General features: G+C 35.1%; 2 protein-coding genes across 10 annotated transcripts; one reads left to right on the plus strand and one right to left on the minus strand.

The window, feature by feature from the left end:
- Window positions 1–2,017: 2,017 nt before the first annotated feature.
- On the plus strand, window positions 2,018–4,499 carry LOC112764964 (F-box/LRR-repeat protein At3g26922). Of its 2 annotated transcripts, none has more exons than XM_025810814.3 (4): window positions 2,018–2,136; window positions 2,350–3,317; window positions 3,420–3,628; window positions 3,992–4,499. In XM_025810814.3, exons 2-3 carry the CDS (start codon window positions 2,352–2,354, stop codon window positions 3,624–3,626), a joined length of 1,173 nt encoding a protein of 390 aa, XP_025666599.1. In that variant the 5' UTR covers window positions 2,018–2,136; window positions 2,350–2,351; the 3' UTR covers window positions 3,627–3,628; window positions 3,992–4,499. The 2 variants fall into 2 exon arrangements, with proteins under 2 accessions (XP_025666599.1, XP_025666600.1); XM_025810815.3 differs by having other exon boundaries at window positions 2,350–3,281.
- Window positions 4,500–4,698: 199 nt separating this feature from the next.
- On the minus strand, window positions 4,699–26,191 carry LOC112764961 (protein SABRE). Of its 8 annotated transcripts, none has more exons than XR_011875697.1 (23): window positions 25,433–26,191; window positions 23,611–23,722; window positions 23,148–23,408; window positions 22,597–22,856; window positions 22,079–22,301; window positions 21,186–21,356; window positions 21,002–21,079; window positions 19,868–20,125; window positions 15,625–17,730; window positions 13,100–14,939; window positions 12,790–12,884; window positions 12,207–12,563; window positions 11,870–11,988; window positions 10,782–11,031; window positions 10,047–10,271; window positions 9,578–9,712; window positions 8,750–8,822; window positions 8,332–8,429; window positions 8,068–8,238; window positions 7,445–7,774; window positions 7,185–7,352; window positions 5,700–6,072; window positions 4,699–5,390 (listed from the first exon to the last, which is right to left on the minus strand). XR_011875697.1 is itself a non-coding variant. In XM_025810809.3 (23 exons), the coding sequence occupies exons 1-23, from the start codon at window positions 25,501–25,503 to the stop codon at window positions 5,281–5,283; spliced, it is 7,893 nt and encodes a 2,630-aa protein (XP_025666594.1). In that variant the 5' UTR covers window positions 25,504–26,191; the 3' UTR covers window positions 4,699–5,280. The 8 variants fall into 8 exon arrangements, 2 of the variants coding, with proteins under 2 accessions (XP_025666594.1, XP_025666593.1); XR_011875698.1 differs by having other exon boundaries at window positions 7,445–7,792; XR_011875695.1 differs by having other exon boundaries at window positions 8,332–8,433.
- Window positions 26,192–27,964: the final 1,773 nt, after the last annotated feature.

Here is a 27,964-nt window from a genome sequence, read left to right on the forward strand (position 1 = left end):
GAGAAAAATTTTAGGCATGGAGATTAGAAGAGAGAGATCAAGTCGAAAATTGTTCCTGAGCCAAAAAGGCTACATTGAACGGGTTATCGAAAGGTTTGGGATAAAAAATGTTAAGCCGATGGTGACTCAATTGGCTCTACATTTTAGGCTCTCAAGTAAACAATCTCCTATAACAGCAGAAGATAAGGCTTACATGGACAATGTATCTTACGCAAGTGCTGTAAACAGTCTAATGTACGCTATGGTATGCACACTCCCAGACATTTCATAAGCAATCAGTGTTGTTAGCAGGTTTATGGCGAACCCGGAGAAGATACACTGGGAAGCAGTCAAGTGGATATTAAAGTACTTGAAGGGTACCATTGACACATGTTTATGCTTTGGTGGTAAATCATCATGTCAAATTAGTGGTTTTGTTGATTCTGATTATGCTGGTGATCTAGACAGACGACGATCTACAACTAGTTATGTATATAAAATATATGGTGTTCCGGTTAGTTGGCAATCGATGTTACAAGTTACAGTGGCACTATCTACTACAGAGGCTGAGTACATAGCAATAGCAGAAGGGGTGAAAGAGGCATTATGGTTAAGGGGTCTTCTAGACGATTTGGGTTTTAAGCAAGATTGTGTGAATCTTAGTTGTGATAGCCAAAATGCGACTCATTTGGCTAAAAACCAGGTTCATCATGCTCGTACCAAACATATTGATGTTAGGTATCACTTTGTGCGTGATGTTATAGAGAAATGTGACATTTCTCTCGTGAAGGTACGTACAAACGAAAACCCAGCAGACATATTGACTAAAGTAGTATTGAGAAACAAATTCCAGCATTACTTGGATTTGCTCAACATTATTCTCTGTTAGGTATTACATGGCGAATAAAGGAACTACGTTTAGTCTGATCTTGGTAAAGGATACGTAAGCAGTCATTGTCAAGGTGATGCAACCGGATACGACTACTACAATTTGTTCGTTTAAAATTTGAGTCAGTTTATCAAATTGTAACCAAAGTAGAAAATTGTAAAAATAATAGGTGTTCAGTAAGGTTAGGAGAACCGTGAGAAATTTAAGGAAAAAAAATAGTAGAGCTTTATTTCTCATGTCACATAAACCATTCTTTAATTAGAAAATAATATTAGTTGTTCTTTCTTTAGTTGTTTCAAGCATTGTAAATTGTATTGCATATTTTATATTAGATAAAAAATGTAGTATTCACATCATATTAGAGAGTTAATATAATCAATCTTTCATATTGGTTTTGTCTTTACAAAATATATAACAAATGTATTATTTTAGATAGTGATTAATTTCATATTATTTTGTATCTATTAAAAATCCAAATTTCAGTGCAGACTAAACACATTATATGACATAATGATTTATTTAATGCATGTAGTGGGTGACTATGTGGGACAAAATTTGTTGTTGATGTTGAAATATTAAACTATGGAGTAAAGTATTGTTTTTGTCCCCAACGTTTGGGGTAAATCTTATTTGTGTCACTAACGTTTAAATCGTTCTATTTGTATCCCTAACGTTTATAAAAGTGATTCAATGTTATCCTGTCATCAATTACACATCATGAGCGTTTTAGTTTGAGTTTTAAAAATCTCTTCTTGAAGCTATAATACAAATGTCTATGATAGAATCGATGATTCACTCCGAAAAATAGCTCATCAAAAGTTGAAATTAATTCCTACAACATTTACATAATTCACTTTTTTAGGGACATAATTGAATCGAAACACAAACAGTGAGTATAATATTAAAATTGAACACATCCAAGTAAGATCTAATTGAGAATGAATACATCCAAGTGAGAATAATTGAAAAATATAATCTGATTTGTTAGTATAATTGATAGTAGGATAACATTGAATCACTTTTATAAATGCTAAGGATACAAATAAGACGACTTAAACGTTAAGGACACAAATAGGACTTACCCTAAACGTTGGAGATAAAAACGATACTTTACTCTAAACTATTAAACTATTATCAATTACCTGACCTGTCTATTACCGGTCTGGTTTTCATAACCTTGGGAAAAAGGGTTGCAATTTCTGAACCGAGTCATAAAACATTTTCAGGTGTTTTGAGACTTTGAGGCGTTTGAATCTCCCCAACTACAGGTAACCCTGACCCATTCATTCTAACTATTTGTTCCTCACATTCTTCAATTTCCATAGAATTTAACGTTCACGTTTTTCGATTCATATGTCTTTCACTACTGTCACTCTTTAATTTTGCGTATATTTATATATTATAGCAAACTTTTGCGAATTCCCTTTGCTTCTGGGAGTGAGAAACAATGTGTAAAGTTCATTTTTTTTTTGTTGGGTCAGATATGCCAGCGATGAAATTTGATGCTATTGAACCCAATTTGAAGAGAGCAAGAAATACTAATGGTAGTGTTAGTGAGAGGGAAGGGGATGAAGATAGGCTCAGTGACTTACCGGATTGTGTTCTGATTCACTTGTTGGAATTCCTAACAACCAAAGATGCTGTTATGACTACTCTCTTGTCCACAAGATGGAAGGATCTATGGAAACGAGTTCCTTCTCTTAGATTACGTAGAACAGACCCTGAATTTCGACATATGACATTGTTCAAGAAATTTGTTAATAAGGTTCTATCTTTTCGTGATGGCTCTGTTCCACTCCACAGCCTAGATTTCTGTTATGATGGTCTTATCCCGCCTAAGCTTCTGATAAGGGTTGTGAAATATGCTGAATCACATAGGATTGAGCAATTGAGACTCAATATTGATTCTGGTGGTATAGAGTTGCCACCTTGCTTGTTTTCGATTCAAACTATAACGTGGCTTGATCTTTCAGTTCCTAATGGAGAGGCCCTCGGATTGCTTCCAAAGTTTCTAAATATGACAGCTTTAATGAGTTTGCGTCTTAGGAGATTTGCCTTTAGTGCTGGTGACGGGGAAGTGGTGGATCCCTTTTCGGGTTGTATCAAGTTGAAGACTTTGGTCATTGAGCATTATGTTGTAAAGGTTCCACATATCCTCTGCATTTCAAATGTTACACTTGCCAATTTGACCATTCATTCTTTCCCTTTTCATAGCAAAGAAGCTTATGAAATTGTGCTATCAACTCCAAGTCTTTGTTCTTTTGCTTATCGGGGTGTTATCTCTCAGAAAATCTCTTCAAAAAGCAATCTTCCTTTTCTTGAAGAAGTAAATATCGATGTTCCCAAATCGGTATTATCGAGTCGCTTGCACTCACCTTTCATCCTAATTAGCTGGCTGCAATTGCTTGCTAATGTAAGATCATTGACTGTCAGTTCATGTACTCTTGAGGTATCTTAGTTTAGTTTTCTTTTTTATATAGCAAGATTTCTTGTCCTTAGATGCATTTTCAAGTGTAAGTTTTGTCTTGAGCAATCTTGTGAATTTGTGTAGATTCTCTCCAAAATCCCAGATTTGGTGAACACTGAAAGCCCATGCTTGGATAACTTGAAATCATTGATAGTGAAAGTGCAGAAGTTTCGCAGGCCGGAAAAGCTACATAAAGCAGAACTGCAACTGTCATCTCCACGAATTGATGGAGCAGTGGATTTCTTAATTCGAAACTCCCTCTTTCCAGAGGTTACTATAGTAGATTACTGAAGGTAACATGGATGTTTTGCCATTGACTAGAGATTCATAATATTGATTTACTTTTTCATTTGTTCTGTGTTTCTGTTTTGCTGAGCCTATCTTGTTCTTTCTTACAGTAAATTATCCTTTTTTTCTGTAATAATTTCAAAGAAAAATAGTAGAGAATTTCAAGAATTTCAAAAATAATATCTTTTCATGTTTTCATGGGGATGTGTTCACTTCACTGTCAAATTTTATTTTATAATGGATTGTTTGATCTGATAATTTATTGGTTTTAACTTTTTAAGATTTCTTAATGCCTTTTTTCCCAAGGTTAGTTTGTAATTGCATTCATATAACTTATCTCTTTTCTCTTGACTTGCTTCTTGTTGCAGCCATTGGCGTTTATTGTGTGAAACTTACATGCCATTTTTGAGGATCTAATGGCTGTGAAATTTCAATTTGATTGGGCAATGTTTTATTGGATACGATTAGACATTTGTCCTCTAGATGTGGCAATAATTAGTTATGTTGCTGGAAGAGTGTTGCTGAAAATTTTACCATGCTGTCAATGCATCAAGACTTGGTTGGGCTCTAAAAGTTGGAGTGGTGCACTTGTGGCAGGTACCAGACAGAGATGGTGCTAGTGATGTGTTCATCATCAAAGGAAAAAGGCTTTTTTCATAGTGTGAGGAAGTTGGAATCTGAGTCTGACTTTAGGTTCAAAGGGGCTTTTTCCATTGTGATTTGCTGTCATGAGAAACCGAATGGCAATAATCAATTTTGATATTTTATGTTTGGAATTTTTTAGTAAACTATTTATAATTATGAAAGATTTGAACATTGATACAACAAAGATTTAGTTAGTCATGATAAAATATTAAAATTGACTGCGTTCAAATATTTCTTCATTAGAAATGCTGCAATGGTAGTTTACTCAAGTTTTTGTATAAACACATTCACCAATCACCATGTCATATTTTATATTTGGTGTTCTAGGAGCCTTGTTAAAAACACTTCATTCCATAACGTATATAAATTTTCTACAAATTTAAACATCTATGTGGATAAATAATAGAAAATTGCTGACCAATATGCCATATAGGAAGACGAAGATTATTCTCTTGGAAAATGGATTAGCATAACCTAACCTTACATATATATATCACTGATGTTAAGAGAGAATATTGCTTTTATTCTATTTTTCAAAATATAATCAAATGTCTGTACAAAATCATGTCAACCTTTAGGGTCCTAATTTTCTATCTAATAATTGACCTGTGGCTACAAGAATATACAACACAAGGATGACGTGGGAGATGTCCGTTACTGGAGATCTGGAGGAATGGAAATCTGTGGTTGATGGTAACAGAAAATATAGGGGATGAAACCAAGGCTCTGAATCACACTGATCTCTTGGGTTGCCAGTGAGCATACACATTTGACTATAATCAACATTGGTGAGTATACACATTTGAGTATCAATCAATCAACATAAACCATGCATTGCCAAAATATCTCGAGTCCCCTGTTTTCTTTCCAGTTTATGCCTGACCTCTCTGCTCATAGTATCTCTTTAAGTTTCTTCCATCGAGTTCTTTCTTAACAGAGAAAAGGTCAGCTGCCAGAGAGAGTACTTTATGTGGCACACAACTGATAAGTAAAGGAATTACTGAAACCATTTCTACTCATGAAAATCTTCATATGGTGAGGATCCGCTTGAAGAATCACTATCAAATGGGGTTGTCTCTCTTGGAGATGATGGTAGCGATTCTCTTTGTTGTGAGGATGAGCCTGAAAAAATCAGCAAAGATAAGGAAGGCAAATATAAAAATTTAATGAGATATTTTAATCTGCAAAAATTTCACCACTAAACAAAACAGCTTGGGGTAGTGTACTTTTTAGGCCTAGGCTACAGGCTATATACAGGAAGTTGGAGAAGATGGATAAAGGGTATGATTGTATGATTCAAGAAGTCAGTAATAAGTATAATATTAATGTAGGATATTCTAAAAAACCAAACAGAAAGTATTTCCATTTCATAAAAAGAATGGGTTCTAAACAAAATGCTAGCAAAAGCACAATGGTGACACTTGAGCAGACCTTTCTGTCCTCTGGAGCGGAACTTCTTTGTGTGCCGCCTAATAAGCTTTTTAGCTTTCGTAATTGTCAGCTGCCTGGCAAAAGGAGAGAACTCAACATCACTTTCACTCCAATCCCCTTGAAAATCATTGTCTTCTGCACCCCTCATTGTTCGGAGCACAAATGCCTTTGCCTTGCGGCGTTGAGTGTTGAACAGTCCTCTAATGGATGTTACAAAACCATCACCAGCACCATCACTTGGACGCTTTGGCCAAGACGGTGGATACTGATCAGATTTTCCTGCCTGGCCTTCATTGTCACTAAAGTTAAGGTCGATCTCTGGAACACCAGCTCCAGTGGGCTGACTCTGACCTTTGTTATTAAATTTCTTACCCTACATCACCGATATAGTAGAAAAATATTTAAAGGAATTCAGAAGAAAAAGCTGCCACCAGACCAGTCTGTGCATATATTACTATTTATTTAAAGCAACATAACATGCTGTTTACAAATTGATGATCAAATAAAATATCAAAAACATTTAGCACAAAAAAAAAAAGTAGTAGGTATAGTTAAAATTAATGAAATAAAAAAGTTTCATATTAATCTCCAAAAAATAAGAAAGGCGGTAACTGGCATGCCACATCCTGTATAATCAACATAGAAGTAGCACACATTTTTCTTGTCTTGACAAAAGCCTTTTTAATGGGAATCACCATCTAATAAAACTCTTAACAATAAGTAGTGTTTTCCCTCCTAATTATATTGAAATTTCTTTCACATCTATTATATCATCATATTTATGTTCTCAAATGCGAAGTCCTGAGGAGTTATTTACTGGTGGTGCAAACATGGCAAAGCACACAATTGAAATAGTAAAATGGAACAACCACAAACCCACGCTCTATAGTTTATCTTCAAGAGTTGTGGGAGATTGTGAAGTAAATAAATTAGTGGTTTTATTTTACAAAAGTTTCAAATTTATAAATATATTTAAGTGTAAAGTATACTTTTTGTTCTTAACGTTTGCGATATTTTTCAAAAATATTCTTAACGTTAAATTTCATTCAATTTTGTCCCTAACATTTTCAATTCATTCAATTTTGTCCCTAATGTTTCCAATTTGTGACTACTCTTTAAAGTTTTCAATTTTGCCCCTAGTTACATGGAATTAACATTCAGAGGTAATTTTGACACAAATCGAAAATGTTAAAGAAGAAATTGAATAAAACTAAACGTTAAGGGTATTTTTGAAAAAAATCGCAAACGTTAGGAACAAAAAGCATATTTTAGCCTATTTAAAAAATAACAAAGGTAGCATGTCAAACTGCTGGTAATGATAATGGGAATCACACAAACATCGAACTCACTCAAGTTTCATTTTGTTTTGTTTGATGACATCCTTACACTTCATAGTAGTAGGTATATATAGCAGAGGAATCAAGAAAGGAAAACAGCAGGCCATATACAACCACTAAAAGAAGAAAACTGTAAATCATTCATTACCTGCATTCCTGTCACAGATTTTAGGACTCCCCAGATGATGTGCTTCTTAACTCGTGAGAAAAGTCTTCGCCAAGTCCCAGTAAACTCAACCCGGTGAAATTGGTCCATCAGCAATTTCAAATCATTTACAACAAATCTCTGTCCTTCATATGTAACCAATAACTCGACCTGCAAAACAACATTTTGCAGAAATTCGAATTATAATGTCATTTGTAAGGATGATCTGTAATAGCTTCACCAAAAGGACCAAAATTACCCACCTGGCTAATTTTGATGTTGTGAAACTCCATCATCTTTCGTGGCCTAGATCTCTTTTCTTCATGTGACTTGGCCAACTTTTTTTCTTCATGAGATGAGCGACCAGCTTTGAAACCTTTGGAATCTTTTGATTTATTCTTGGAGCCATCATCCTGTTGCTCAGTAGAACCAAATGGGACATTTTTTGAGGAAGAGAAGCTTTGTAAGACAAGTTCATTAGCTACAGATTCTGCCACAGTCTCTTCCCAAGTTCTGTCAAACGAGGAAGTTCTTCTCAACTCGGGATCAGTACCAGTACTGGGGTTTGCTTTGACATTTGACACCTTGGAGGCCTGCAAGCAGGTGACCATCTTAAAATAATAGAAATCAGGAGAATATTAGACAAGATCAAATGTGACACTAATACTGCTTGAAAAGCTTGTCATTTTGGCCCTTAAAAGTTTGTGTGTGTTATATTTTGGAGGACCAATGCATAGGAGTCTTCTTTACTTCAGCCTTTCCTCATCTTTATGACCATTTTTTAAAAATTCTCGTATCCAGAATTTTTACAATGCAGCCCAACAGAAGTGTTCCCCTAGAATTAGTATTCCCTGAACATGTGTTTGACAATTCATCAAATACTTACTTGAGCAGAATCAGCCGGCTGACTTGAAGGAAATAGCATCGCAGAGATGCCAGATTTTGATGAAGCCTCAGACTCTTTTGTTGTGTTACTGCTTGAAGCAGAAACTTCATTGAGTGATGAACTTTTCTTTACACGCTTTGCACCAGCGGTGGTTGAAACCTTCCAAACCTCCTGTTTAATAACAACTATGTTAACTTCTGACATAATTATCCATATATTTGGCCCTTGGAATTCCAGAATAGTAATAAATGATCCTAAACTAACCTGTCGGCGTTGAGAGTCTTGTTCTTCTTCTGGGAAGAAATACTCCCACATCATTCTGTACATGGTTTCTGTTAAATGGATCTTAAGGGGATAAATCTCTACCTATAGTGAAAAGTAATTCACATTAGGAACAAGCTGAATCAAGATTGACAATCTGAGCAAAGAATTAAAGATAACAAATTTTAATTTCAGTTCCCCAATAGATCTTTACTCTTGTAAAGCGGAATATATTGATGTGGCAATATAACAATACACATGGTCTCAATTTTTATCAATGATAAATATATAAATAAACACGTAAACAAAATTACAAAAGGGAAAAAAAGAGAAGGAATAAGATGGATTCTGTTGTTCTGAATTGATTTTAAGTCTCACGATATTTAATAATTCAAAATAATAACCTTAAGGATATGATTACCTGAAAAAGTTCAAGGGGAGAATTTCCATCTCTTGGAGCTCCCTGTTTTGCATCCACCCGAAGCATTACTTTTCTGGGAAAGAAACAAAATAAAAAATAAAACAGCAACTATAGATAATGTTCTAAACAGAAGTGTAGATTAATGAGTCTATACTGAGACATCCACAAAATTATCTACTTTAAACACAAAAGTAGTAGTATCTTGGTTGGTTGAATTATCCAAAACTATGGAAAGATAGAGGGAGATATAAACCACTAGATTCAATCTGGTTGGTCAAAATGGAGGAGTTTTGGGGGTTTATATACGGAAAAAAAAAAAAAAAAAAAAAAAGGTACCTCTATGTTCTATGGAACAGTGTTGGGAAATACAAAGTCAACAAGAAGATAAGTTTAGTGTGGCAGAGATGAAAATGCTTTAGTTAATAAGTAGCCACACACTGTACAGGACAAAATAAAGAACGCATACATGACGGAAAAAGTAGGAGTTGCACCAACTATTCAAAAGATGGTGGAATCTCACCTTAGGCGGTATAGAATTCAGTGAGGAGGATGAATCAAATGAAAGTAGCTCAGTGGCTAAGGGTTGATGGAGGCCCAAGAAAACTTTGCAAGAAATTATTGAACAAGATTTAAGTATAATTTATTATATATACCATGATGATGTCATCATGTCCAAATGATACTGATCTGTAAGGTATGTAGACATGTAAAATGACTTAACAGTAACTCTTTCCAATGACTCGACCATGTGTGACATAAAAAAACACAATATATCATCATGAATTTATAAGCATCAATAAATTATGAAAAAGACGTTACATACTTTACCCATTCAGACGGAGGATTCCATGCTGACAAAAGCATATCGGACTTGGCATTGGGTAGGCAGTTTCTGACAACAAAATATTTTGTTGTAAACTGAGCAACACCAACATCCTTGTAATCCCGGTCAAAGTCATAAATCTGTGTTGGAAGAATGAAACTGAATTAGCATACCGTTGTTAGTCCAAAAAGAAAAAAAAAGTTTCAGACCTAAACACTAGCAAAGATCAATGATTCTCTAGCACACCTGCACAGAAACATGGGCAAGATAGAAATAAACTAGAAAATGTTACACGATTTCATTTTATTTCTCAACTTTCCCACCTTCTTCACTCTAACCAACTATACAATTTGAAAAGGGCAAGAATTAGCAATGATAAAATTTAACATAGAAGCAAATTTAAAGGAGACTAGCTTGTTTCACAAGAAAACATCGAAAGTAGGAAGAAAGAATAATTTTGAAAATTAGCATTACCATGTCATTAATCTCTGCTTCAGCAAATGATTTACCATCGACAAGCATGCTCCAAACAACTTTGTTAATTTGCAAAGATATGCGCATAGCATAGGAAGGACTTTTGTTCTTCTCCTTCTCCATTAGCCGCAGCTGTGCAGCTTTTTGCAGTGCCATCCTTAGTGATGCAGATGCATCCCTTCTGGATTTTTGTGCGCTTAAAAGTTCTCTCTTCAGTCCTTGCACCTGTCAGTATTGGAATACTGCTGATTAGACATCCACAAATTGCACATCTGTTATTTACCAGGATATGCATATTGATATAAAAGTATCCTATGCATCTCAAACTCAAGCTAATGATAAAGACACGCATATTCTTCCACTAATTGTTTGAAAGAAAGCAAAGAATTCAAGCATCATTCAGGCTATAAGACTGAAAACGGGACTGGATCTCCACTTCAATAGGACAGCCGGTTAATGGGCTGGTAAAAAATATTTAGCTCTGTAATAGCTAAGATTTAACCGAAGTGGTCAATCAACCAATAAAAGAACTGCTTTCAAATCACTAATTTACTCAGTTAATAATTATACTGACTTCTGCCAATGGATACTAACATCTCAAGAACTGAAATAATGAAAAAATATCACCATGAAAGTACTACCTGATGATATAATATTTAAAACAAGCATCTATAATTGGGATCAACCTATTTAGTCATCTCAATTAAAATATTGTTAACCACATTCAATTCTTACCAGCACAGATTTTCCACCAGTTATCATCCACAAGTCACTTTCCTTTTCTGGACATGGAGATCCAGGGGTGTCACACCAAGCAGACAATTTTCTAATATCATCAAGAAGCAACTTTTGTTCTCTCTCTTTTTGTTCAAGGTTGACTTTTGCAAGTTCCACCTCTTCAACACCATCAGGAACTACTTCATCTGCTTCCTCTTCAATATCTTCATCATCTTCAGCAGGAAAGGAAAGACTACTTTTCCGAGGCCTGAGTTGTGTGCAATACACTCATTTAATTTGAAAACACATCACATAGTACAAACATCTTGGATTTTGTTTAACTATCTTGAAGGGAATAAAGAGATGGCATTTATGTAATTATCACACAACGTAAATAACTCTAAAAACAAATAAATAAAAAGATGTCAGGGTGACAACAGTAAACTTTTTAAATAAAACTATTATATCATTCTACTTCTAACCACTGCTTCAGTATTTGCAATAAAGCACAAGATAAACAGATGACATCCCTCTCAGACATGTTAATAGATTGGAGAACCATGGTTCACTAACATTTTGATTTTCTTTTTATTCTTTTAGATGGGAGGATACCTTTTCCTCTGCTTCTTTGTATCTTTTCTTCCATATCTTAATGAAATTCTGTTTTTATTAATAATAAAAGTAATAATAAGCTTAATGCTGACAATTGACTGAATCATGCCAGATAACTAAGCCTACAATATACCATGTTACTCTATCAGTATACGATAACAGCAGAAAAACCTGACTGTGAAGGAAATTATAGTGATCTACCCATGTAGCCGTCAAACAGGAGCTACTTCTTTTAACGAAATACCAAACTCAAATTGGCTTCATTAAATTTGAAAGAACTAACAAACTGCTAAAAGTTTGATATGAAATTATAGTGATCCTAACCATGTAGTCATCAAACAGGAGCTACTTCATTAAATTTGAAAGAGCCAACAAATTGCTAAAATTTTGATATGAAATTATAGTGATCCTAACCATGGAGCCAGCAAACAGGAGCTATATATATATATGAAGAGACAGAAGCTCAGCAAAACAGAAAGCTAATGCATCCTTACTTTGGAAGGCGTGCAAAGAGAAGATTGGTCAAGACGTCCAGCATGACCTGAAATTGACGGGATGTCATTGTTGCTGTTATATTATGAGAATTGAATATGAGCTCCTTCAACGGCTTCACCTGCAGTAAAACATTCCTTAAAACAAAAAAGAAAGAAAAGCAAAATACTACTTAAAACAGAAAAGTAACAACTGTGATAAACAACATATCTTTAGTAGAAAACTTACTCTTCAAAGAAATCATGTTTTGGACTACATGCATTTACATAAAAGAAAAAAAAGGGCATGTTTGTATATTATAGACTAGTATGCGAATCATAGGATACAAGAATAGCTTACCTTCAGTTCTGGAGTGCCCCCTTTGTGCCTTGTGTATCTAAAATACATATCACAAGGCATAAAAACTCTCTCAAGAAGAGCACCTGTACGCATCACTTTTGGAGAACTTCTACTAATTTTTGGAAGCCATTGCAATCCAGCTCCTGGATCGACATCTGTTGGTGCCACATGAGCCTGCACATGCTCCAACATAACAGAGAACTCCATTCGTTTCCATGTCATTTCAGGTTCGTATTCACTAATATGCACATCTTTGGTACCAAGTGCTTGCTCAATCATCTCATAACCAACATGAAGGACAGAATGAAATGACCGGGCTAAAACACGACCACTTACAGCAGCAAGCAAAAATCTACCCTGTCCAACAAAAAAGTTGAGGTGATAAGGCATGAGTGATGTCTATGTATAACTAAGCACTAAAATATCAGGAGGTAAATAAAGTAAAAAGATGTTTGTACCACTTTACTTTGCAAATTCACTCGATACTTCAAAAATTTTTTATAGAACAAAATGAGCACAGTGCATATCCCCTCTGAAAGCATAACAGAAACTCAACTCAAATGCAAATTGTATTCAAACTTACATTGGCATCCTCTGAATGCAGATTAAACTGCGGCTCGATAACATTCACCATAAAGTGTCGCTTTCCCTCTGAATCATCTTTGCTGTCGTTTATAGCTAGCAACACAACAAAAAGGATTCACAAAGGAAGAACCAAACTCTCAATCAAAATATGCAAGAACAGATCATGCTTAGCAGGAATAAAACCAATGATTAAGTTTGTTGTTTGTAACAAATGCCATTGTTAATTATCATTTCACTTCATGTGTGTCATTAGTCTCTAATTTGCATGTCCAAATATAGCAGTTAACAAATTTATTTATGGGATATACCAGAGCGGAAGTTGTCCCCCTTAACTGTATTTGATGGAGACGACAGTGACACAGAAGTGCCTGCATGCTGAGAAGGAGAATTGGAAATATTAACAGCAGGAGAACACCTGGAAACATTATCTTGACGGGTACCAGCTCCATTACACTGTTTGTTTCCCTCAACAAATTTTCTCTGAGCATACTGTCGAGAAGGAGAAGGCTTGGGTGATTCAAATGCTTTGGAGAGGCCTCCAACCCAGGCCCAGACAGCATCTCTGTTTTCAATAGTCCAAAGAAGCTTCAGACCATAGACAAACACACGCTGACAATTGTCAGCTATCACCACATTGTAACCATCGTCATCACTGGGATCAGACCGCATGTGTTCATCTGTTTCACTCCCATTCTCAAACTCGGACCGTACATATGTCATCTCAACATTTCTTCTTCCTGCTTCCTGCCATGCTAGTAACCTAACAGGATCAGCCTTTGGAGATTGTCTTCTAATAGTAAAGTAATCAGATGACAATAGAAACCCATCATCACGGTTTTTCTCTGTTGCGTGACCTTTTTCACTGGATAATTTGTCCATGGATACAGATTGTGAACTTTTCCTTATCATGTTAACCACTTTGGCAACAGTAGTAGTCTCTTCTTTATTAAGGAAAGCCTTGGGCATATGTAGGTCAAGACCTTGGTAAACAAGATCGAGAATGTCACGCTTGCTTTCAAAAGTATACTTTTGCTTTCCCCTACTATAACATAGCTCATATTTCAGCTTTGTCATTGTGAAAGTCAGCCCTTTGGCTGGGTCATCATCATGTAAAGGCATGTTCTTTATACAGGCTGGTGTGGCATCTAGCCGCATCATAAATTCAGTCATCACTTTATCTAGAGAAAGATTTCCTGATCGGGGAATTCTTGGAATACCAAAACGAGGCCAACGAGAGAAAGTTCGCAGTTTATGTGGAGGATTGTAGTTCAAGCTCCAGAACCTTAGAATCCATGCTAGATCATGAGCACCAAAGTTAAACGTTGGGGAAGCAGGTGAAACATTCTGGGTTATGTGAGAAGGATCATAGACTGTAGGATCTTGTTCAACATTGCCCCTGGCAATGGAAGAAGTGGACAGTTTTCCTGATGGAGGAAACGGTCTTAGACAGAAGTTCCATCGCAGGGAAAGAGAAGTGGATCTGAAGGGATCAAACACTTTGTCACGAGGTTTGCCCTCAACTGGAAGCGCAAATAAATAATGATTCATGGGATCTCCAGATTCACAATCCCAGTCCATTGTAACCTCAAGAGTAAAAACCGGGGCTTCTAGAAATGCACCAGAGACACCTGTTGGAATTTTGAAACCGCGTCTGTTTGCTAAACTTTCCAAACTACTCAATAGAAACTTAAAATCTTCAGCATAAACGAAAACACGGCCATCAGACTGGTGAATTTCCATAGAGCTAGTCACAATTTGAAGCTTGTCAACCTTTTCATAAGGATCTGTAGTAGCCAAAATATTCCATCTGGATTCAGAGAACAGTAAGGAAACTTTTCCATGGATGTAATTTCTCATGTCATCCCACCAAGGCAAACTCCGCTCCTTCTTTGGTGGCAAAATAAGTGGACCAGGATTCCTCACACTTAGATTAGCCCTCCGAAGGGCCACAGTGAAAGCATAACTAACATCAGCAAAACCTGGTTCATAACCAACCCCATATGACACCTCACCTTTTTGAAAATGTATTGGCAAGTCTGAATATGTCTTCATTGGTGGCGTAGTACCACTAGCCGACCGAAGCATCTGGACCTTTCTCCATCTCCCAACATAAACATCTTGATATATTTGAGGTTGAAAGCTTGTTGCCTAGTTTAAATAGAAAATTAATAAACAGACGACAATGGAAGGAAATTTTATCATGTTGATTACCAGGCAGTTACTTCCCAAAATAGGTCAAAGAAATCAGCTTAACCAAAAGGAAACACACATTGATGCAGACATATATAAAATAATATTTTAATATTCACAAACAAAGCAGAAAAACCAAACTAAATCCATAGCAGCACATGAGCAGCACTAAAGGGATACTGGAGCAATCCTATCCAGTAAAAGGCTTATCGTAGAAAAAATCATCAAGAATACTAGCATTTTGCACCATTCAGCACCAAGGTACGGCATAAACCAAGGACTGTCACAATATCTCAGCATCTGTATGAGAGTAAAAACCGCCAACTTAAGTGATTTGTGCTCTACAGTATATTGTGGATTATAGTAAGAGGTTATCTTATCCTCCTCTTGGAGTTCTCAAAGACTTCTCTAATGACATTTTATCTCACAATGGACCCATTCATGTAGACAGATATTTCTTGAAATAGTATTTTCATCTTTGAAATTATTTTGTCCGGTTATACAGTAGATTATTTACCGCATCACTTCAAGCTCGTGATTCAGTACTCTAAAAGGACCTTCTTTAATGAAAGGATGAGAACAATATACAACATAACAAGGTTTATACTGAACAAAGAGACATGATGTTAGTTATTAATCTTACCTGCTGAGCCAACACAACACGGCCTTCACATTTACCAGAACTTCCAGAGAAAAGTGGAAATGTGTAATTCCGAAGCTGGACTACCAAAGACCCCGTATTTAAGAGAATTTTTGCTCCATACAATCGGGAAAATGGAATATCATTCTCAAGGCAAACAGGATCGAGCTCCTTCAGAACCTCAACCATTCCAGCATCTCCACCATCAATTTTTTTCAAGCTAACATCTAGGTCTAATGCAGTTATTGAAAGAAGAGAAGTTCTTGAAGAACTGGGCTTGAAACCAGCTTGGAAACCCTCTGCACAAGCACCTGAACCTTCAGGTAACACTAGATTCTGGCATGCTCGGTAATATGATCGGAATGATCGTTTGTAAATTTCTTCTCTCATGGATTCAATAGTAGCAGAATCTTTCATATCAATCTCATCATCATTAAAATAGATTTTTCTATCATGAGAATTGTTGGTGTCAGTAGATTTTGGACCTTGTTTCGCCTTCAATGCAAATTCATCTAGAAAGTTCAACCGGACAGTCAACTCACCAACCTCCTTCTTAAGCAACTGATAGTGTTCATCAAGCCATCCCTGCAGTGGCTCCTCTTCAATATCAACAGTTAATTTGCGTAAGCAAAATTTTATGCATCCAAACCGTACCGAACTAGGTTTCTTAACTTTCAAGCTCTCTCTCTTCACAGGAAAAATCATGTTAGTTTTGGCAGCAATTATGAGTTTCAATCCTCGTAACATATCCTCAATGACATCATCAATGGCACGCAATTGCAATCTGTATGGCATGCAAATGTGAACATCGAGACCTTGGATTACCCAATCCCATGTTGTGACTACATGTCCTTTTACATCAGATGCACTAGAAGTGACACTAGGAATTCGCGAAATTTGCATCCGACTACTCTTGCATATTCTCGCCCCATTGAAACTAAGCATGAGTCCTTCAAGGAGCACACCTATACGAGCATTCTCAGAGAAAATTGATTGTACCTGAAGCGTAGCTTCAACTCCATCTCCTAGATCAGCTGATATACTTAACAGTTCAACATCAACAGCAAAGATAGACTCTTTCTTCTTCTGCTTTTCATGGTGCCCTGATTCAATGGTACCTTCATTTTTCCTATTAGCATCTTGTATGTGAGACATATCGCCTATGTGTTCATTATCACGCTCCTGAAGCTTCCTATTGTGTACCAGTAACTTCAACTGCAGAACAAATTCAATTAGCGATAGATGTGCATCAGGTTCCCACCTTACACTGATTTCAGTAGCGCTGAAAAGGGAACAGACAGCAATTTCTTTAAGACCGCTTGATCGCTGTACAAATTTAGCATTTTGCATATCAAACAATGCCACCTTTGTTACTGGCCTATTTTCCTCCATATACTCCTGATAGATAGATTGGGCTCGTTCAAGTTCCATCTGTGTGGACAGTTTCTCTTTGTTCATAGACAAATTAAATTGGAAGATTTCAAGAGACAAGGAGTACTTCAGCTTCTGGTATTCGTGGGAAATAGTGGACATTATGTTTGCATTGCGTGGGGTACCATCTGCTGACACATTTATTACAACTCTACCACCCTGTGAACCATAATTAACTCGCTTGGGGTCTGGAATAATCGTATTTTCCAAGGATGTCTCACCCCATAAATATACCGAACACCTTTCAAGATTAAACTTCAATAACTGAGTTCCCTTCCCTGAAGGTTTTGTCAAACGCCCTTGGCTCTGAGTCGATTTTCTCTTTAAAGCAGATAAGCTTTTCAGTAGCGCTTGAAAGGATATAGCTGTTGATACAAGTGATTCTACACGCTTGAATGTTAGAAAAACTCCCATGCCAGTCACATCAACTGATAAACCTAGCTTACAACCGGGACCATCTTCTTCAGAGGATTCAACATCCTTTTGCCCCCAATCGAAACTAACCTTGGCAATGTGTATAATGGAGACAGAGTTTGATTCCACGCCAAAAACACTTTCTTTCAAGCATTCTTGATATTCATCAGCCAAGTGAAGATTTAGCTCACCAAGTTCAACGTGTACTGCGGTCCCCATACTAGAAACGTTATTTGCAAACAGATGTGATGATTGAGAACAACCCTAGATATGGAAAGCATTAGTTAGATACTTCATTGTCAGATTTGTTACGCAAATCATTTTAATCATATTAAAAAAAAAAATTAGCAACATCCAAAACTATAGACTGAAATCAATCAACATTGGTTCATTGAACGGGATTTAATAGATCTCTAATTTGGTAACCATTCCTTAAGAACCCTTCATTAGAACTCTTCAACAAGACTCAACCAAAAGAGAAGACCTGAAACCAATAATTGACAATGATCCTATTTTACCCCATTAACAATGAAATTTACTAGATGCTGGAATTTTTGGTATCAGTTCAGGGGTATGTACAGAAATTTGCATTTTTTTTTAGTCTGCTTGCTTCCCCAACATCAAAATAACCAAAATTGAAAAGATTATTTCATTAAGCTTAGTATTAAAGCATCTTGCATTAAAAGCCTATCTCCCTAAACACAAAACTATTCAAGAAAGAAGGGAGAGACATGATAACTCAGAGATTGAAAAAGAAGAGACATTATGTAAGGATGACTATCATGAGATAACTTATTCCAAAAGCTTAAGTTGATAGGAGGTACATAAATGGTTACATCTCTAACACGCTTGATCTTTTGGGTTTTTGCATGAATTTTGCATAGAACCTTTTTTTTTATTTGCCTTATGCTGAAAATTTTATTTTTGGTAAACAAGAAACAAACTCTAGACCTTTTGGTCATAGAAGTTCTGATATCATATCATGAAACTACTTGTTCTAAAATCTTAGTTGATAGGAGGATATACATGAATAATTATATCTCTAAGAATGACTTGTCCTCTTCTATTATAATTTATTTCTTTTTCTATCAAAACGAAAAAGGAATTTTCAATTGGATTATAATTTATGGGTAAAATACTAACTATTTAGTCCACTTAACCAATGTTGACAAAATCGCGTGCAAGCTCGTAGAACCGCACGTTTTTACGGTTCAACTCCCTCTTTTCGTTGCGCTTCTGCTGTACGAGTATGTAGAGTAGGAATCGTGCAGAAGCGCCGTGTAAAATCGTAAACTCTCCAAAATCGCGACTCTGACAGAAAAAATCCATCTCAAGAAGAAGGGTGGTCTAAAACCTTACTTTTCACGTATAGCAATGAAAACCCGACCCGAACCTAGGCCCAATCGGTGAAGGGGAATGTTGAATCCTGAATTACTTGTTGTCGCTGCACTTTTGGCTTTGCCCCTCTCTCGAGTCTCTTTTCCTCTTGCTATTGCCGAAGATTATCGTGTGTGGGTTTCTAAAGCAGGCAGACTGCGGTGGCTGATGCTCCCTCCTCCTCTATTACGTTGCTTTGCCATGGCACCAGTGTTCCCTCACCCTCTGCTCCATAGACTTGCTTTCCTTCTCTCTTAAGTCTCCACCCCGGACTCATAGTCACTGGCTCCTCTGTTGGTGCTTCCGTCGCTTGTTAGTTATTGTAAACTTTTTCCCCTCGTTGGCTCTTTCCTTGTACCCTGTTTTTGTTATTTTGTTGTGCTAATTTTGCTATATTATTCTACTTTATTGTACTCTATTGTCTACTGTGTTGCTGCCTATTCCTTTTAATATGTATATTCTACGCTTGTTGAGGTACTTTTGTTGAATTATTCAATTTATTTTATTGTTGTTCCTGAATCAGTTAACAGCTTTCGTTGTTGTAAAATTATTAGAGTACTTTTGTAAAATTATTGAATAGTTACTTGTAATTTGTTTGAAATGGTTTTTATGTAACTAATTTCATGTTGTAAAATTTCTTATATTTTCTTTTTATATTTTTATAATTTACGAGTTATGTTTACGTTTCGTTTTAGGATTTTACGAATTACGATTTTGTACCAGCCTTCCAAATCGAGATAAAAACTACAAGTTCACTACCTTGCATTTAACATCTATCAAAAAGTACTAGACAATTCAAATGCATGCATGACCAATCTAATAATGATTATCCAATTCATCTTCCTCTAATTAATTTTGTTCCATCCCGCACCTGATAACGTTCCTCTAATTTATTTTCCTAAATTTCATTCTTTCTCTCTTATAAATTCTATTTGGTTTGTTGCCTCATTATATTTTTTCTTTCTAGTTAGTTGACAAAAGGATATGAAAAACATCCAAGAATGATGCATCATGATAAACTTACATGATACACTGGAGAGCCAACCATATTGAAAAGAACTATTGTCATCTCAGGAGCCGAGACATTGCATGTCCACATGATGATCTTGATATCACTTGATTGATGTTTTACAACGGAAGATTCTTCACGAAGTACCATCTTTTTCTTCTTAGATGATTGGCCAGATTGGGCAAGCAACCAAGGCTTTAACCTGCTTATTATTATATTGCACTGAGTTCCTCCAAGCTTGATTTCAGTCTCAGCTCTAACAGGTGAGCTTGGCTGAAGCAGAGGATACACCCCCCAAAACAACAATCAGTCATAAGTTACTAGAGCAAATGCAAACTCTCTAAGCATTTAAAACATTATAAAACATCAAAAATAAAAAGGTTAAAATTCTAGCCGTACACGAAAAATACACACAAACACATCTACAAAGCTAATATTTTTATGTACCCCCATACCCCCAAAAAGAGTCTCACGTTGAGTTTTTCTACCTTTTGTTGCTCCTTGATTATTTTTTCCAAAAATATTGTAGAATTTTATCTTCTTTGTATCCATTGCTCCATAAGCAAATGGTTAATTGGTCTTTGAAAGATATGCAAAATATAAACTAGCCTTCTAAAGATTTCCAACCGTTATTGGTCCTTTATACAAGATATCCATCAAATCGTTGTCTAAATATAGACAGGATTTAATTAATGTCCATTTTAAACATTGAGGGACCAAATATCTTAGAAGAACATATATTTTAAAAATAATAATTGGATGTTTACTTCTCCATCAAAATAGTTAGGTTATTTGTCTACATGCCATGCTATCACTCATCTAGTCAATTCTATTGACACTTTACCAGTCATATAATGAAAAGGAAGCAGTAGTTTGCTGTTAAATCAAATATACATATATAAATTATTAGAACTAGAGAAAAGTTCTAATAAATAAAATCAACAGAGATGCAACAGTTCCTGCTATCTATTATAAGGTGATACAAATTCAACTTGCGAAACAATATTCTATATATAAAGTATAAACAGGCATTTTTACGATTTGTGGCTCATAATGTTATGTATGTTTTTTCAGGTGTAGTAATCAGAGAACTACCAATTTTACAGCAACATAAAGCTGCCTTATGTGAATTGCAAACAATTAACTCACTTGTACTGGTATATACACAAAAGAGACCAAATCCAACTTTAATATCTGTAGGACGGAAGAACCAGCTTCTCTGAGGAGCTGTAATATCAATGAGGCAAAAGAAAGTAAGTCAGCAAGAAGCAAAGCAGCGTGCAAATGGATATGATATCACAAGATTTCCACTAAGATAACACTGATGCCATACATGAATTTCACTAAACTCCACTTGAAAATCGAGGCGTGTACTCTCCCCAACATCCTCAGTGGATCGTGATTTGGTGCTGTTTAATTGGATGCCCATGATGTTATTTTCCATGGAAAGACCATGTTCACGATGCACAAAATTCACATCTAGCTTAGGTAGATTGAAGCTAACCTATCAATAGCAAGTGGTTAGTTTGACTAAATAAAAACAACAAAGATATAATCAACTAGCTTCAGCCCAAACTGATTATCAAAATATATAAGCACCATTAAATACTTTATAGGGCCTGGACTTCCAATATTCAAATGATATTGAGATCACCAAAGATACATACATATATGCATACATACATACATACTCAGAGGGACTACAAGTGTAGGAACCACATTTTGCCCAAAAGCCAAAACGGTCCAGCAAGCCATAAACAAAACAAGATCTAACCTCAGCAAGGAGATTCACAAACAAAGCATCACAAGAGGAGCACAAAGTTTAAGAAAAGCTGCACAAAGGCCCCCGTTTTTATAACTGTCCCAAGACAAAAATTCGCAGACATTGGGGAGAAAAAACGAATTTGAAGAATGGCACAACTATATAACAGGAAATATCTCTCCTAGGATAAAATTTGTTTGAACCAACACCCCCCCCCCCCCAAAAGCGCGGGGGCGGCCACATACCCACCCACCGAAAAAAAAAAGTGGGGAAAAGGACTCACTCTCCCATTGTCGTCTTAGTGTCTCTGCATTTTCTATCTTAAACATTACCAAACAAAACCAAAGACACATCACTATAAAAATAAAGCTAGTAGCAAATCCACCAAGTTCCATAATGTGATATCTTCACAATTTTAGAGCCCAGAAAAAGTAATAAGTAGGAATAAGGTTTAAATTCACAACCTTCTCAGGAAACATCGAACCATACTTGGAGAAGGCGGCAAGTGTTTGCTGCTGCTTTGATGTCCTTTTTGCACTCAGAGAATCAGCACTTGACCCTATAATTTTTTCAGACCCCGAAGAAGACTCTAATGAACTCTTGTTTTTCAAAAGCAACCCCTCATTCAAATTCACGGTGACTTCACCACTTGAAATGTCCAGATTCCTAATAATTATGCCCACTTCCCTGTGTCAAAAGAGAAGAAAACAAAATTAACCTAGTACTACTAGATATAAAAGGATAAAAACAACAACGCAGGAAATAATGAGACTATCCAAGTTAAACCGTAGTCATGTAAGCCAACAACTTTTAGTTGGTAACTCTGCCAATAGGTCAAACATTTAGTTTAAAGAATTTGTAGCTTTTGGAAAGAGAAAAGAACAACAAATTAAAAGAGAGAATAAACCTAATTCATATTCTACAACCACCACTCTAACAAGCTGATGATTAACATTAAAGGATGAAAAGAGAAGAAAAATACCTATCATGACCAAATTCACATGAGACAGAGAACTTTTCACAAACAAAAGGAGCAGAAGACCTTTCCATAGCAGTAATGGATTCTTGTCCACTGCATCCTCCACCACTTAAATTAGATAACTGATCACAGCTAACCCTTGGCTCACCAATGTAAACAGTAATAGGTACAATTTGCAGTCTAACTAACAAATTTGAATTGGATCCACCATCTTTAGAAATATCCACATTCAATTCCTTGATCTCAATAGTAGCTTTCGGAGTCTGCAACATTCATGAGAAATCCTCATTGAAAGAAGAAAAATATAATAAGATCAAAATAGGGGAAGGGGAAAGAAATTCTAATAAAACTAGTTTAAATTTATAAGCAGATACTGAGTTATGGTCTATTTTCTCTCATTAAAATAATTATCACAGTTGATGATATGTGTTGCTAAATATATTAAATGTAAATATATATATATATATATAGACACACACACACACAACAGGTAGTAAATACAGTCAACATATGCTTGACTACAAAAGAAAAATCAACACTATGAAGATGCACACCTTCAAAACAAGATCAGTCACACAAACTGACAAATATCTTGCAATATTTCCTACAATCATCCACTTCCCCCTGCCTGAAGCACGGGATTTGCGAGTTTTCTTCTTCCCAATGCTTTTATTTGAAGGCCTCAAAACTACTTCTAAATCACAGATTAACACTTGCAGCTTTGGATCTCGAGACATGAAACCGACACCAAGTTTTACCAGGGACTGCCGTAAGCTGACTTTAATTTCACCAACAGATATCGATTCAATAGCACCCTGTACATGTTATGAATCAACAAAACATATAATCCCATGAGCCCTAAAAGACACAAGTCTGGTAAGAGAAACAAAAATGGCAATAATAGAATAAAAATATAGGATTCTTAACTACTAAAGTAGTAGGTAGTTTAAAAAAAATGTATAATCTAAAAGGCTTCCTACCATGAAATAAGGCAGCGAATAAAGAAAATGAAATAACCTTTTTAAACTTCACAGTCACATCTCTTAAACATTTCCAACCACCAACACGAAATCCAACAGACGCTCCTAAAATCCGGCTCAAAATCCAAGCCAACAACCCAGAAGCAAATCTGTAATAAGATGCATAATCAAAACCAAGTGATATTATATTTAAAATGCATCAAGCATTTATTGAATTTTTATTACTTATAACTAAAAGTAATGGTGATATAATAGTCAATCATAAACCAAATAAAATTAGTTATTATTACCAATGCATCTGGACAAAAGTAAAATACACAAACATATATTAACAAAAAACAAAAAGGTCAATGTCATGTATCAAAAGATACCAATGTGGTATGATTTGATAGCAAGATATGTATCCCTCCCAAACAAACACTACATGGGGAAATAGAACATTTTGACCCACTTTCATTTCTGCTTAATTGTATCACAATAATGACAAGTTTATCCTCTAATAAGTTCAAAGCTGCCATGAATAAATAGTAACTTAAAGCACATATAAATATAGAGATTTCAGAAGCTACCCTGCGGAAATAAGAATAATAATTTATTTCCTTTAGCTTGTGTAAAATAAGATAGGGCAATTATCAGATGCTACCCTTTAAGCTTGCCAAAATAGCACTCAACCCCAAACTATCCCAGAAGTTACAGGTGCCTATATTCCATCCCCTGAACAAAAGTTGTTGTGTTAGTCTAACGGGTATCTAACCATCATCAAATTCTTTTAAGGAGAAGGAGAGACACACTCAAGACTAACTTAAGCTACCTAACTTGATTGTTGATTGTTTGTGATGAGAAGCCAATTGAGTAATGTTTTGTAGGAGCACAGTTATCAACTTTTCTTGTGCTCTAATATGGATATAAATGAATTAAGTTATATGGAAGAACATCCGCTCCCTTACCCCCAGCTGCTACTTCTGCTTAATTACTCTATAAGATAATTTTATAAAATATTAGCAAGAATAAAAAGGAATAATAAAAAATTGGAGAAAAACATATTGGGGAGGGAAATGAAAAAAATAAATAAAAAATTAGAGAAAAAAGAAAATAACATCTCAAAGAAAACTAACTATTTTATCATCTTAAGAAAATCGAATGCAGGTGAAAGATCCAGCGGAATTAGAAAACCGAACTAAAAGAAGATTTATCTCTGTCATGAAGTTCCTTCTAGGACTTAATGTTTGACCTTCAATGAATAAACTAATTACAGAGTGGTTTTGCACTACTTCTGCAACACCCTACTTTACACAACCAATTGTCTTTGGGCAATGTATTCTGCATTTCTGCTTGTTCGTATCCATATTGCTATTCAACGATTCCAAAGGCACCACTTGTTCACATCTTTTCCTTAAACACTATTTCCTCTATACCTTTCCAAAATCCTGGGCAGACTACCCTCCCAATCCCCACTCACAGCTTCGTGACTGGCTAGAACAAGCATCGTAGTACGAAAGCCAAGAAACTTCCCCCTTTGACTCAAAACTGACTCCTCTCTTGCCCCTCACTCATTCAACTGTCTTCAGTACAAAATCTACACTAAAGCTAGAAGAATGCTACCTATCAAATAATGACACTAACCATTTCACGCGCGAGACAACAATCTAAAGTTTACTCTATTCCTCTATTCAATTGATTTCTACCAGAGCTAACGAATCTAATCTACCAAACAAAAACAATACTAACTGTTTGTTGGCAAACGCACTTAATATAACCGCAACACTAACAAAAACAGCAACAAGAAGTGGAAATAGCCAAACAAACACAAACTCAGTAAGAACAGAGAGAGTAAAAAAAGAGTACAATGGCGATCTTACATGAACAGAAGCCACAATGTAATAGAAAGCAGCAAGAATCCAAAGAGGAAGTTGACGGGAGAAGCTGCCATTCTCTGGAATCAGGGAATAGCAACCACTCTCAGTGAAGAAAACAAAAAACCCGACCGAATTTCAGTTTTTCCCTTCTTTGTTTCTTTCTTCAATCGTGCTCGCGAAATTCAGCGAGAGGAAACTCGAGCACGCTCTTACCGCACAGAAACTTCATTATAAACCAAAAAAGAAAAAGTGATCGAAGATTAAGAATTAGGAAACGGAAATGGAAGAAGTTAAGAACCCTAGAATGGGGGTTAAGAAGAACCAGTGAGTAGGGTTGAGAAGGGGTTTAGGGGAACAAGGGAGGGTTTGGTTGATTCGATTGGATTCGATTGCGCCTCAGAGATCAGATCCGATCCGCGAGGTGCACGGTGATCGAACAAAGCATGCTGTGTTGGTTGTGCAGTGTTGTGGTGTGGTGGTAGTAGTGAATGAGAATGGGGTAGCATCCGCTGCGACGCGGGTACAGTGAAAGGGTCAAACATTAGTAAAATGAGAATTATAAAACTAATTAATAAATTTTCTCTCTTTCTTTATATTAATTTTCTAATAATAGCTCAACTAGCATAGTTTTTCCATATTCAATTAAGAAGTTGCGGGTTCGAGTCTCCTATTTTTTGTAAAAAAAAAAAATTTCTAACTTTTGCAGTTGCTTTTGGGTTCCTTGCGACTTGCGAGTTGCGACCGCTTGAACTGTTTGCTAACAGGTCTGCTGCTTTTCCCTATGGAAATTATATTTGTCGTGATTCGTGGAACCATAGTACCGGTTACTTACTACTATTCCACATAGATACTCAACTTTGAAATTATTAATGAGTTTAATTTTGATTCGGTGACAATCTAAAATATTTTATATAATTATAAAATTATATTTATTTTCTAAATAATTATTTATATAATTAATAGAACATTTTATTTTTATTAATATAATATTATATAATTAAATACATTTATAAAATTAGTTTATATAGTGATAATATATTAAAATTAAATTTAATAATTTTAAAATTTTAATTTATTTTAAATATTTTTATGTAAAAAATACCTAATACATAGATAAACATTATATTAAATAATTTAGATAAATTTATTAATTTATTTGATCATCTTTAATTATTTTTTATGTTTTCATGTGAGTAGTAAAGGAAACTGATTATATGACATTTTAGTAGATGATATATCTACTGATTTTAACTGCCAAACTAACAAATTGCAGATCATTTTTAGCCGATAATTATTAATTTCCAATTGTTAAAAAAGTTGATTTCATAGTATTCGTCATATCAACTTCTTTTTACATTATATTATATATAAAGTAGGGTAAAGTATTAAATTGATCTTCTAGGTTTAGGCGTAATTCTGTTTTGGTCTTTAAGGTTTAAAGTATTCTATTTGAATCCAAAAAAGTTTCATTTAGCATTAATTTAGTCCCACGTGAGGTCAAAATTAAATAATTAACAAAATGTCATACATAACAACAGTACAAGAACAAAATCGATAATTTGGAGAACAAGTACAAGCTCCAGAGGCATAAAATCAACCATTGATACATCAATATATTTATTTATTATTTTTTATAATATAAATAAAATATTTTCTATAAAACTAAAGAAAATGATAAATAAATGTATTGATGCATCAATAGTTGATTTTGTGCCTTTGGAGCTTGTACTTGTTCTCCAGATTATCGATTTTATTCTTGAACTGTTGTTATGTAGGACATTTTGTTAATTATTTAATTTTGACCTAACTGTGGGACTAAATTGATGCTAAATGAAACTTTTTTGGATTCAAATAGAACACTTTAAACCTTAAGAACCAAAACAGAATTACGTCCAAACATAGGAGACCAATTTAATACTTTATCCTATAAAAAAAATGGAAACAAAGATTACACATAATTGTTTTTACAAAAATTCAAGACTATATATTAATAATACAAATATTTATTATCTTAATTAGTGTTACTTTTATTAGTATTACATATATTTAGTAAAAAATCTATGGATTAATAACAAGAAAAATTTATTGTTTTAATAATTTGGCCTAATATTTTTCTAACTTTTACTATCGTAGGAAAAGGTTTGATTATTTTATTAATTACTAATTAGTCTCAATATAGTTGGATGTTGTGCCCACCTCACAAGGAGAAGGACTTTATCTTTTTCAAGGGATTTTATTATTAAGTGCTAAATGGTTTTGTTCAACCTAATAAATTTTTAATGTTTTTCTCGGTAGCATTTGAAAAAAAAAATAGAAATTTAAAGACCGCTGAAAAACTAAAACTGAAATAAGTTTTAATATTATATTTGGCATAAAGTATACTGAGTTATATATTAATATCTTATTTAGTTTGAGATAAAGGTAGATATTGCAATAATATTTGAAATTAAGCTCTTCCTAGGTGAATACCGGAGGGAAGAGGCTCCGGTTATTGTGCCTATGTTTTCTATGCTCGCTGCATCGTCTATGTTCCTT

The sequence above is a fragment of the Arachis hypogaea genome, chromosome 17 (assembly GCF_003086295.3).
Source record: "Arachis hypogaea cultivar Tifrunner chromosome 17, arahy.Tifrunner.gnm2.J5K5, whole genome shotgun sequence".
In the NCBI taxonomy this organism is placed as follows: domain Eukaryota; kingdom Viridiplantae; phylum Streptophyta; class Magnoliopsida; order Fabales; family Fabaceae; genus Arachis; species Arachis hypogaea.

Excerpts from the sequence above, each read along its gene's own strand:
- LOC112764964 (XM_025810814.3), top strand. The coding sequence starts at position 2,352 with ATGCCAGCGATGAAATTTGATGCTATTGAACCCAATTTGAAGAGAGCA. Across the intron at positions 3,318-3,419 it reads TCAGTTCATGTACTCTTGAG|ATTCTCTCCAAAATCCCAGA; the intron begins GTATCTTAGTTT and ends GAATTTGTGTAG.
- LOC112764961 (XM_025810808.3), bottom strand. The coding sequence starts at position 25,503 with ATGGCAGCTTCTCCCGTCAACTTCCTCTTTGGATTCTTGCTGCTTTCT. Across the intron at positions 10,272-10,781 it reads CTGGTGGAAAATCTGTGCTG|GTGCAAGGACTGAAGAGAGA; the intron begins GTAAGAATTGAA and ends CAATACTGACAG. Across the intron at positions 6,073-7,184 it reads AATCTGTGACAGGAATGCAG|GGTAAGAAATTTAATAACAA; the intron begins GTAATGAATGAT and ends TCGGTGATGTAG.